Source organism: Meriones unguiculatus, chromosome 7, assembly GCF_030254825.1.
Source record: "Meriones unguiculatus strain TT.TT164.6M chromosome 7, Bangor_MerUng_6.1, whole genome shotgun sequence".
Classification (NCBI taxonomy): domain Eukaryota; kingdom Metazoa; phylum Chordata; class Mammalia; order Rodentia; family Muridae; genus Meriones; species Meriones unguiculatus.
Window position 1 is genome coordinate 76,930,258 of NC_083355.1, and position 12,661 is coordinate 76,942,918.

Here is a 12,661-nt window from a genome sequence, read left to right on the forward strand (position 1 = left end):
TTCTTATTTTTAGTTTTAAAAAGTTTTATAGGTAGTACTGATCAGCACAAAAAAGGTCCACATTTTAGATTTTAAGTTATAAAGCATTTAAAACGCTACTTAATATACAGTAAAAACTTCAGTTCATATCTTAATATTTAGAAATTATAATACAGAAAATGTTAATTTTTTGGCTCAATAATACATGATTTTTAAAAATAAGAAACACTCTCTTTAGAGCAGTGGTTCTCAACTTGTGGGTCACAACCCCTTTGGCCAACCTCTGTCTCCAAAAATATTTACATTATGATTCATCACAGTTATGAAGTAGCAGCAATGAAGAGCACTTAATGTTTGGGGATCATAACGTGAGGAACTGTATTAAAGGGCTGCAGCATTAGGAAGGTTGAGAACCACTATTTTAGAGATACATATAGAAATATTTAGATAAAATCCGTGGACTAGAATCTACTTCAAAAATCTGTAGGAGCCATGAGATGAGTCAATGATTACTGATGCTGGATGATGGATAAGAAGGCTTAGGATAATAGTCTACTATCCTTGTCTATATTTTGTAATTTATCATGACAAGTTTATTATGAAAGTAAAAGGTAATGAAGCATCTTTAAAGAAAAAAAACTCTACTAAAATACGTAGTTTGTATCCTTTAAGCTTGTTTTTTGTTTCCCACTTAAAACCCTACTGCATACTAAAAAGCTCTCAGCAGCGAGGCTGCATAAGTTCATTGAAAAGAACAGTCATATTGCTGATGTACTCAAGCAATTCAAGAACTAGCGAGTATTACTAGCAGCTTTGCAAAGTACAAAATGTTAACATGAGTGAAATATGTCTTTACCGTTCTATCAGCAAGCTTAGCAATTCCTGTGGTTTACAAAATGAGCGATATGTAGTAAGAAATGTACGAACAAAATTGGGATCTGAAAAAGAAGAGATTACATGTTTAATTTACCCACTTTAAGTACCTCAAAGTACCACCTTTTCCTTTCTTTCCTGTTTTGACTTGACTCCTCTCAATGTAGCTTTTTCCTGTCAGATGTAGTATTTCTCCCTCTCTCTTCCTTTCTTCTCACCTTACCCCGATATTGTCAAGGCCTCATGTAGCCCAGGTAGGCTTCAAAAATCACTATGTAGCCGAGGATAAATTCCAACTCCTTATCTTCCTGTCTTCACTCAACTTTTCAAATGATTGGACTAACCCATTTCTTGATAAATGAGAACAAGGATTATTTCAAATAAGAATTATTTTCAAATTCAATTTTATAAATAAATACTTTATGAGCCATTTACTGTCACTGGAATTGATGGCACGTTTTATAAATGTTTAATGAATTATTTAGTTCATTAACTTCGTTCTTGTGGGACACTCATTCTCCTCCCATCAACTCTGGTGTTTTCAGCATCAGGGCCCCCGACTCTAGGCAGTGCATGCCAGCGTCACACACCTGCATACATGTGGTACGTTAGCCTCTCGATCAGTTTCACCACTGTCCCTCCTTTAATGATGGGGATTCCACTTCTGCTTGGCAAGTTGTCTTCAAACACAATGTTTTCCTCAGAGTCTTTCACCACAAAGCGATACACATCTGGACTTGGTAGCCTCAGTGGCTGCTCATTTTCTTCTTTCAATAGTACAGAATCCAGCATTCTATCTAGGGTACTTCGATAGTGAAGGGAGATAAGAGCTGCCATCCAGTTATTTTTCTCTTCAGCTGACTTAGCAGCAAATATTACACTGTTTTCATCTTTGGATACCAATTCAAAAGCATGTTTGTATTCACAAGTGTCTTCTTTATCACAGATTTGAATTTTCCTCATGACAAACTTTTCTTTTAATCTGTATTCTGCACTGCTATAACCTGGAAGTCGGGTCTGGCCATGATTAGTTTTACAGCTGATCATTAGTCCGTCAAAGAGAAAAATATGCCTTTCATGTTTAGCACCAATTCTGGTCAATGGTCCTTCCATTATGAACTCGTTACAACACTGTCCAATATCTTTTCCTTCCCACCCATCTATGTTTTTCTGAATTTCATTCATTTTTTTGATAGCCAGATGCTTGCTTCTTAGTTGACGATTGTAAAAAAGGCAAACAGGATCCCTAAAAAAAAAAAAAAAAAAAAAAAAAAGGCAAGGTAAATTTGGCTTATTCAATAATAATGACTATGTAATCCAAATCAAATAACAAAAGTATTAAATTGTGTTGAGAGGTCTAATGACTGAGTATATGCTTAGCATGTAAAAAAGCCCTGGGGTTGAATACCCAGCATTCAAAAGCTTAAATAACCAGAGATTAAACTATATCACTAACAATTATTTTCTTCTAGTTCTGCCCCTGAATACCAACTGACTCAATTTTACTATTGTTAAAGTACTACAGCTGACTATTTCATTCCTAGAACCATAAGAACTAAAGTTACAGATAAATTCCACAATCCTTGCAGAAAAAATATAAAATTTCACAAATATAAATGTATATTTAAATTTATTAAATATATCCTAACAATATAACAATAGTAATTTTTTTACTAAAACAGACCAAAAAAAGACAAGCAAAACTTTCAAGAGTGCATCGTCATTCTATATCACACTCGAGAAAAGTGGGCATAAACAGTGAAGGAAGCATAAACATTCATATTTGGCACAGTCCAAAATTACCCAGGTCGGCGTCTAGGTGAATGCTGCTTGTAAATGCGGTCCATGCTGCCTTGTAGGTTCATGAGGGCAGTGATAGCTTGATTCAAACACTCTCTGTCTTCCTGCTCTTCACTGCATGCTTTCAACTGCTAAGGGGGAAAATATAAGATTACATTGCTTGGTTCTATCTCAACTTCTCTGTAGTTAAAGTGGCAACAGATATTTAAAGCTTCTGTGGATTTAACACTGCAGTTTGAACATGCAGTGCCTTCCATAGGCTCGTGTCTGGACACTCAGTTGCAGATGGTAGCACTGTGTGGGGAGGGCCGTGGAGCCAGCAGGACCTGGAGCTTCCCATAAGGGCACACGGTAAGGTTCTGCAGCCTGGCCTGACTTCCTGGCCTCTGCTTCCTGACTGAGGACGCTGCCATGCTTTCCCCACCGTGTGGACTGTGTCCCTTCTTCAACAGTAAACCAAAGTTCTCCTTCCTCACTCATGCTACTTTTTGTTAGATATCTGGACACAGTAAAAAGACTAATATAGTTTATAATAAAGACAGCTGTAACTTTATATAGTTATATATACTATCTGACCCCTTAAAACCAACCCTCTTTCAACAAATACAATAAAATATAAAGTATTATCAGCATAATAATCAATAAAGACAACTGTGAAAATGAGTCATAAACTTTCCATCATACAAAATAATTTAAAGCATGATGCTTAAAAGTTACTTGTAGGGCCAGCAAGATAGCTCAATGGCTAAAGTGCCTGCTACACAAACCTGACATGAGTTCAAGCTGCACGAGAACTAGCCCCACAGAGTTTGCCCTCTGCTTCCACAAGTGTCTGCAGATGCCCATATCCCATCACAACTGAAAAACAACTTTTTTTTCCCCCCAAGACAGGGTTTCTCTGTATAGCCTTAGCTGTCCTGGACTCACTTTGTAGACCAGGCTGGCCTCAAACTCATAGAGATCCACCTGCCTCTGCCTCCAGAGTGCTGTGATTAAAGGTGTGTATGTATGTACGTAAATATGCATATATATGTTAGATAGATAGATTTTAATAAAGATGGATGCTAATGACATACACTGTCTATAGGCTTTAATTTTTTTATTGATTAAAACCTCTAATAGCAGCAGCAGCGAAATTCTACCAAAACTAGAACTGCCCTAAATTCAGTTATAAAGCTACTAAATTTCCCTTCTCCCTAAGCATTCAAGCAAATCTCTTGACATGTCACCCCTGAACAGTCATACAATAAGTTTGTCAAAGCAGAAGTCAGGAGAGTTAGAATTCCCCAGTAGTGTCAATAACCATGCGGTATAATCTCAGTTCAGTAATTTGCTAAATGTTCCTGGTTTTCAGCATTAAGTTAATGGAGGGATGTGTGTGGCACCCAGAGCTTGGATGGAACCCAGAGCTTGGAGTCTCTAGGTAAGCTCTTGACATACTGAGGTGGATGCATTGTTGGTAGTGAGACTAAAAATCAGCTTCCTGACTACCCAGGCTGCTTCTCTACAAGCATTTTACACTTGTAAAACTGACACCAAACTCTCTGTGATGACCCAGCAGCAATGAGTCAAGCTCTTTCGTGGCTCCCTAAGCTTCTGCAGTACTGGCCTCCTCACCCAACCGGTGAATTTAGCCTCCAATATACCATGAAATGCTTTGTACTGTTGACGCTGTTTTTCAAATAATACTTTTCCTCTTATATTTTCTTTCGAAACAATGTGAAATCTACACAACAGTTGTGCAAATGATGAAAGAAATTCCTGTATTTGAGTTACTAATTTAACACATTGCCCCATACTCTGTACTTGTGTGGAGCCCATCCCCCAACCCTACCCATTCCACTCCTCACAGAGGAGGGAAAACCACGCTGAATGGCTTTAAAGTTATCTTTGGAATATTCTTACATCGTATAAATCATTTTTAAAGTGGAGGACCACCTGTGGGAATAAGTTCTCTCCTCCTACCATGGTCTAACTCCTCAACTCCTAGATGACATGATATTTTGAGGCTCTGTAACTCATTAGCTTACCTTGTTAATACCTATAGTGGGGTTCTACCATAAATTAAAAGTTACTTACAAGCTGGGACAGGATTCTTTGTCAGTAATGTTGACGTATCCTTTGTGCTTATGGCTAATCTTTTAACTGTCAACAACTGTGGGCTTGCTGGTAGATTGCCTCCCAACTCCCCAATATATGTATGTATGTATGTATGTATGTATGTATGTATGCACGCACACGCGCACATACACATACCTCTTAGATTGCTGGTTCGTGTCACAAAAAGTAGGAAATATAAGCTGAGGAAATAGCTCGTCTTTTTAGAAGGTCTCCTTTGGGAAGACTTACTGTTACAACCTAAGAATGTAAATTTGAAGATGTGGGGTAGGGACAGTGACATTTCTCTAGTCTTAAATACACAGAATTATAGGGGAAAGTGTTTATTTCTATACAGTGGGTGTGTTTTTAAAAATCATGGAATAATTAAACAAACAAGAAAAGGCTGTTACTTCACCTGGTATACAGAAACTTTATCATCTGTCTCAATAACGTCTTTAGGTAATCTTTCCTCTCTTACAAGATCTAGTAAGTGTTGCACTAAGTTGTCATGTTTATTGTTTCTTCTAATATGCAGACCTCCTTGGTATTTGTTTATACAATTCTTCCAAAAGACAACACAGATACAGATAGATAAATTCTGATATAGTCAACACTGAGAATTTTTTCTGACTTCCCTAGGCAAAGCTAGTTACTGATACATCAGTCTTTCTACACTTCCCTGCAGTTTTGGAAAGGTCTTTCTTAAAACAACAAAGGTTGCACACCACGTTACCTGACGAATCTAGGTGGAGGGGGTTCATCTGTTTCAGAGTAAAAGCTAAAAGTTACTTCCTAAAGAAACAATATTGGCTACTCTTTCTCTACGAATCTCATTAAGTCATTAATAATATATCTTAACATTAAGCTTCCTAGGCCTATTGAAGAGAATTTAAATTTCAAGAAAATGTTCAAGGACTAAACCAATGTTATTTTGAGTCTGAATAAATCATATCTGAAATGAGTTGTCTGGGAAGAGGGAACTTCAACCGAGAAAATGCCTCCATCAAACTGGCCTATAGGCAATTCAGTGGGACATCTTCTTGACTGATTAATATATGTGGCAGGGCCCAGCCCACTGCAGGCGGTGCCATCTCTGAGCAGGTGGCCCTGGACAGTCATGGGAGCTTGCAGTTCTTTTCCATGGCTTCTACTTCCATTTCTGCCGTAAGTGCCTGTCCTAATTCTCTTGGTGATGAACTGCTATCTGGAAATGTAGAATAAAATAAACCCCTTCCTCCCCAAGTTGCTTTTGGTCAGTGTTTTATCACCAAAATAAAAACCTAACTAAGACAATAGCCTTCATAATAAATTGTGTGTGTGTGTATGTGTGTGTGTGTGTGTGTGTGTGTGTGTGTGTGTGTGTGCGTGTGTGTGTGTGGAGCATGGTGGTGTAGGCCGTCAATCCTAGCATTAGGGAGGCAGAGGCAGATGGATTTCTGAGTTCCAGGGCATCCTGGTCTACAGAGTGTGTTCTGGAACAACCATGGATATACAGAGAAACCCTGCCTTGAAAACAAAAATGTTAAATATTTATTTATTAATAATTAATGCTAATAATTAATTGTGCATATTATATAACTTTGACTATAATGATTGTTATTTATAAGTTGAGAAGTGAACTTTGCCTAAAGACTGAAGTATATATTAAGAAAAAAAAGTCTAAAACCTAATCTTTAAAAAAATATTTAAAGTACCTAAAATTGGTGCTGGAGAGATGGTTCGGCCATTGGGAGCACAGGCTGCTCTTAAATAGGACTCAGCTTCAATTCCTACCCCCAACATGGTAGCTCACACCTGTCTTTAACTGTAGTCCCTGGGGATCCAACACCCTCTTCTGGTGTCTGTGGGTACCAGGTACACACAAGATATATACGCAGGCAAAACACCCACACACAAGACATACATGCGGGCAACACACCCATGTACAAAAAATAAAATAAAATAAAAAACCCTAAAATTTCTCTCTGCAAAGGATTGTCATCAACCTCAATGTAGTTTAATATAGGGTATAGAGCAGACTGTAACTTATCATTATGTAGTTGTTTTCCATCTTTGCTTTACCATAAATCTAAATTTGAAAAATAAAAATCAGGTATGTTTGTATTATGGTCACAGTCTTGGAGTATCACCTGTGCAGGTACTTTAAACTAAAACTGTCTTCTCCCAGACTGCTTCCTGCTCCTAAAGGTATGCAGCACTCATGAGTCAGATGGTCTCCCATGCTCTTAGGGTTCTGTGCCACAGTCAGCTGAATGGGCAGTGGGGCTAACCCAAGAATAGCGCTGAGCTAAAACAGTATCACAAAATGTCACTCACATGCTGATAGAAAATGTTTGAAAATATGATTCTGATAAAAGATTCATGATTTATACAGAATTCTTATTACTAAATTATAAAACAACCTGATTAAAAGATGAACAAAAGACGTAAATACCTTTTTTTTCCTAAGAGGATAACAGAAATGGTTAACAAAAATATGGCAAAAAGAAGTCAGTACCATTCATTCTTAGGGAAATCAACAGTAATCAAAAGGTAGGTGGCCTTAGGTGTCTAACGAAAACTGGACTTCAAGGGCTGGGGTATGCCTCTTAAAGGAAGAGGTCTCTCAAAGCGGTGTTTCTAGGCCTCACTGATCATACACTACACAGTTTCTTCTGCTAATAAACTGCAACCTGTCCTTTTCTGGTTGGCACTGTTTTGCTGTTTAAAATCATAGATGACAGATACTTTTTACAAACTTTTTATTACATTTACTTATTTATTTTGTGTGCATGTGTGGGTGTGAGAATGTCACAACATGTGTGGAAAGCAGAGGCACCTGCAGGAGTCGCGTCTCTTCATCCACCATTTGGGTCCTGGAGATCAAACTCAAGTTGTCAGGCTTCACAGCAAGCACCTTTACCCTTTACATGTCTCTCTGCATACATATGCATGAGTTCCTCTGGAGCAGTGGTTCTCTGCCCTCCTGATGCTGCGACCCTTTAATACAGTTTCTCATGTTGTGGTGACCCCCACTCAAAAATTATTTTTATTGCTACTTCATAACTATAATTTTGCTATTATGAATTGTAATGCAAATATCTGTTTTCCAATGGTCTTAGGTGACCCCTGTGAAAGAGTCATTTGGCTTCATTAAGGGGTCACAATCCACAGGTTGAGAACCATAGCTCTAGAGTATTTGCTCATAGGTAAAAGTGTAATAGAGTACATATTTTCAAATTTAATAATGTCAAAGCTTTTCCAAAGCTGGTTGTACAGGTTACACTATTACCAGGACGTATGCTAGTTCAGGTGGCCTTTTCTCCTTGTTCTCAGACTGTTAAATAGGTCGTCTGGTGCACAAGTAATGGTTGTGGTCTTAATCTGCATTTCTTGACTACTAATAATTTTAAATGTGTGATTACTGGCTTTTGAATAACCTTCTTTGGTAGGTCATTCAAACCTTCTGAGGTCTGAAGCATCTTCTTTCTGTGACTAATCTCCATTCCATGTTCCTATTCTTTTTTTTTTTTAACAGAAATTGTGGTATTTTTATACAATGGAATACTACTCAACAATCCAAAGGGAGGAAATCATGAAATTTGCAGGCAAATGGTGAGATCTAGAAAAGATCATTCTGAGTGAAATATCCCAGAAGGAAAAAGACACACATGGTATATACTCGCTTATATAAACCTATAAGATATGATAAACATAATGAAATCTATACACCTAAAAATGAGAACGGACATGGGGTAAGATGATTAATCCTCATTTAAAAAAACAGATGTGATATGCATTGAATGTATGACAGGAGTCTACTGCAGAAGGCATCTGAAAAACTCTACCTAGCAGTGTTTCAAAGCAGACACTAAGACTCATAACCAAACCTTCGGCAGAGTACAGGGAATCATATGAAAGAAGGGGAGTTAGTATGATGGGGAAAGGATAGGAGCTCCACAAGGACCAAATATATCTGGGCACAGGGTCTTTTCTGAGACTGACATTCAACCAAGGACCATGTATGGATATAACCTAGAACCTCTGCTCAGATGTAGCCCGTGGTAGCTCAGCCATGTTCTTATTCTTACTGTTGTTGTGTGTTAATTACAGAATCTGAACTTGCAGCTTCATTAATCAGAAATGGTGGTTTCTGTCTGTTGGTCATTCCCTGAAGCTTTAAAGCACCTCACCATGAAAGAGTTTCTTTTCTCACATCTAGTACCTCAGGTGGTGTCTGCTCCTCTTTAAAGCAGGAGAGAAAGATGGCGCTTTTCTGGTAACCACCCAGTCTCACTCTCTCCTCAGTCCTATCTAACCCCAGACAGCACATGAGCACTTCTGCCTGTTTCCACCTTGTTCTTCTGTGAATATAATTCCAGTATACCTTGCCCAATAACATTTTCTTTCTCAAATTCTATTGCACTTCAAGTGAATCAGCTTTCTACTTGACCATTCTGTACCCACCTTTAGGGCCCCAAATTACTGCTCTGGTTTGGATTGCCTGCTTAGACTTTGTTCATTGACTCTGCAGCTAATAATCCTGAAATAACAGCTAGACTAATACTACAGCTGCCTTTCAGACACCTAGGCAAAGAGTTTACTTGGTAGTTTCTAATGAATATGTATCTCAAGAATACATTTTTATGGTGTCTCATTATGTATTAAGTGCCTGGAGTTCATCACTGCTTTCATGTGCCACGGAGATCCTGAAGCTTTGGTTCTGCAGGACTGGCTCCTTTGTGTAACAGTTCATAGACGAGGTAGATGCTGGGGTGGGCCAACCCAAAGCCCTGGTTCTGGGCCTGTGTAGTAGCCGAGTTGGTCAGCCTACCAGCTCTCCTGCACCCACACCACCAAGGCCAGCTCTCCAGCATGCTCTGGCCAGCTCACCTAAGTGCTGCAGCCAGCAAAGGGTGGGCCAGTTCTCCCTGGCTCACCCCTGCCTACTGCACCAGGGACAGCTATGTTGTGCTGCCCAAGGTCTGTGGGGTCCAGCTCTCCCACTCTCATGACCTTGGAGCCCTCTCTCCTTTTCAAATCCTCTCTTTTGTTTTGAACTCACAGAGTAAAGTTATTTCTGCCTGTAAGGGTGCATACCTACCTTACATAATTTTATCTATAACACTGTTCAAAATTTTCATTGAACCAGACCAATAACTCACTGCAAAGAACATTAGCAAGTAAAGATATTTGGACAAAAGTATACACTGTGTAACACACTGTGACACACTGCCATTTCCATGATGAGATTTTTAAATTTTTATTGTTATTTTTATTTTATTTTAATCTTCTTTTGGGGAGGCTGCAAGGGCAGACAGTGGATAATAAGAGATGGCTTAATGAGTAGGACTTGAGTACAGGATGTGAAATTCACAAATAATCAATTAAAAGTTTTAAAAAGGGGGTGGGGAGAAGAAGGAAGCACTGGCAATGCGTGGAGTGGGAGGAGTTGTAAACTGAATCAAGATACATTGTTTACATGTATGAAACGGTCACATAATAAAAGCTATTCTATAATAATTCTAAAATTAAAAATGTTTTTGATGGTTAGTACTGTGGATCTCCAAAAAATTAATTTTAAAAAGAAAATACTCTTCCATTAAGGATGATAATTTGAGCATCTATGTTACAAAACTACAGACAAAAATTAATTTCCTTATATCTGTCTATAAAATAAAAATGATATGGAAAGTGGTAAAATCAATAGGAGTTTCTCCAATATCCTTGGATAGAAGTTTGAAATGTTAGTCTGTATTCTTCTCAGTTCTTGTGTGTTTGTTGGCCAGTTATAGATAAGCCCAGGCTTTGCATGGCAGACAAGCATTCTACCACTGAGCTCAATCCCTAGGGCCTAGGACATTATATCAATCAGATCAAAAATTAAGTTGTAGGCTTTATAAATCTAACGACTTTGTTACAGGAAGCTTCTGCCTTACCTTTAATAACTCAAAGTAATGCCAACAGTGATACACTGGCACCAGCATGAGACGTGGAAGGACGTAACGAACAGCCTCCTTAAAGCCGTCAGCAATGGACTGCAAAGTAAAAAGACAGCACATCTCTGAAACCAGCGGCACATAACAGCAGAGCCTCAGGGAGGCAGCTTTGAAGTACAAGATTCAGAGTCGTCAAGGTGACAATCATAAGTACATCCTACTCAAAGTGAGGTGCTAGAAATCAGGTTCGCCTCCCTATCCTGCACATCACTGAGAAGACACATTTCTGCATCTGTTACATGGCAAAGTAACTTTCACAATGTTGTCTACAGATTTTCTTCAAACATCTAGGTTTCCACATACCCTAAAGAAACATTTAAAAGCTATTTACTGTAAGTTAGGCTAGTCAAAGTGGTATACACATGTAATCCCACCTGACGGAAGCCAAGGAAGGATGGTTGCATAATATGGGCCATTCTAGCTACAGACCTAGAACCTATCTTAAATTTGCAGGCAAATGGTGGGAACTGGAAAAGATCATCCTGAGTGAGGTATCCCAGAAGCAGAAAGACACACAGGGTATATACTCACTCATAAGTGGATATTAGACATATAATATAGAATAAACCTACTAAAATCTGTACACCTAAGGAAGCTAATCAGGAAGGAGGACTCTGGCTAAAAGGCTCAATCCCCATTCAGAAAGGCAAAGAGGATGGACATCAAAAGAAAAGGAAAATGGGCAACAGGACAGGAGCCTGCCACAGAGGGCCTCTGAAAGGCTCTACCCAGCAGGGTATCAAAGCAGATGCTGAGACTTATGGCCAACCTTTGGGCAGAATGCAGGGAATCTTATAAAAGAAGTGGGAAATAGTAAGATCTGGATAGGACAGAAGCTCCACAAGGAGAACAGAATCAAAAATTCTGGGCACAGGGGTCTTTTCTGAGACTGATACTCCAACCAAGGACCATTCATGGAGATAACCTAGAACCCCTGTACAGATGTAGCCCATGGCAGTTCAGTGTCCAAGTGGGTTCCATAGTAATGGGAACAGGACTGTCTCTGACATGAACTGATTGGCCTGCTCTTTGATCACCTCCCCTTGAGCAGGGAGCAGCCTTACCAGGCCACAGAGGAAGACAATGCAGCCAGTCCTGATGAGACCTGATAGACTAGGATCAGAAGGAAGCAGAGAAAGACCTCCCCTATCAGTGGACTTGGGGAGGGGCATGTGTGGAGAAGGAGGAGGGAGGGTGGGATTGGAAGGGGAGGAGGGAGGTGTTGGAGGGGGGATACAAAGTGAATAAAGTGTAATTAATAAAAATTAAAAAAACAAACAAAAAAAGAAACAACAGCCAGTAAATAAAAGGAAATATTAGAAGTTCAAATAATTACAAAGAATGTATTTAAGGATGTTGTATACTATAAATGTTTCTAAAATATATTTCTCCAATGAGTAAAAACATTTCAGAGTTAGCTTGTTTATGAAAAATATCTAGCATTTAACTCAACTGACAAAGCTAACTCTGCTTACAATGAATAGCCGTGTCAGACAGGGTTCGTCAGGAGCCTGGCGAGATTAGTTTCTTTTAGCACTTGCTCTTGATGGTCTGCATGCTCCTGTTTTCCAAAACATCACACCGAAGTCTAAGCCCCATCCATTAGTTTTACAATTAGGAAGAGGACGCATCCTCAAGAATGAAGCTGATAACCTGATAAGGGCCTAAGGGAACATGGTGGCCCCTTCCTCAGACCATGAATATGCCAGCATTGTGAGTCTGAAATCCCCAGCCTCCAGGGCAGTGAGAAGCAAGTTTCATCTTTTTAGTTACCCAACGGATAGCATTTTGTTGCGGCTGAATGATCGACAAGGAAAGCATTAAGCTACTTACTACTGATCTGAGTCAGTCAGCGTAGTAGTTCTAGCTAGGACCAATACAACACTTTAAAGCTAGTCTACAAAGACCATCTACTTTATTAATTTGCAGTG

The 12,661-nt window shown here is 39.0% G+C and overlaps 1 protein-coding gene across 4 annotated transcripts in view; it reads right to left on the minus strand.

Moving 5' to 3' along the window:
- Window positions 1–12,661, minus strand: part of Sos2 (SOS Ras/Rho guanine nucleotide exchange factor 2) — an 86,725-nt gene that overhangs the window by 26,838 nt on the left and 47,226 nt on the right. For 2 of the 4 annotated variants that reach the window (XM_021650932.2, XM_021650930.2), the window contains exons 8-11: window positions 10,671–10,769; window positions 2,656–2,780; window positions 1,443–2,098; window positions 836–917 (exon numbers count right to left, since the gene is read on the minus strand). In XM_021650932.2, coding sequence (XP_021506607.1) covers window positions 836–917; window positions 1,443–2,098; window positions 2,656–2,780; window positions 10,671–10,769 — 962 coding nt within the window. Of the gene's footprint in view, window positions 1–835; window positions 918–1,442; window positions 2,099–2,655; window positions 2,784–10,670; window positions 10,770–12,661 lie in introns of all 4 variants that reach the window. The other 2 variants (XM_021650931.2, XM_021650929.2) reach the window with 1 other exon arrangement.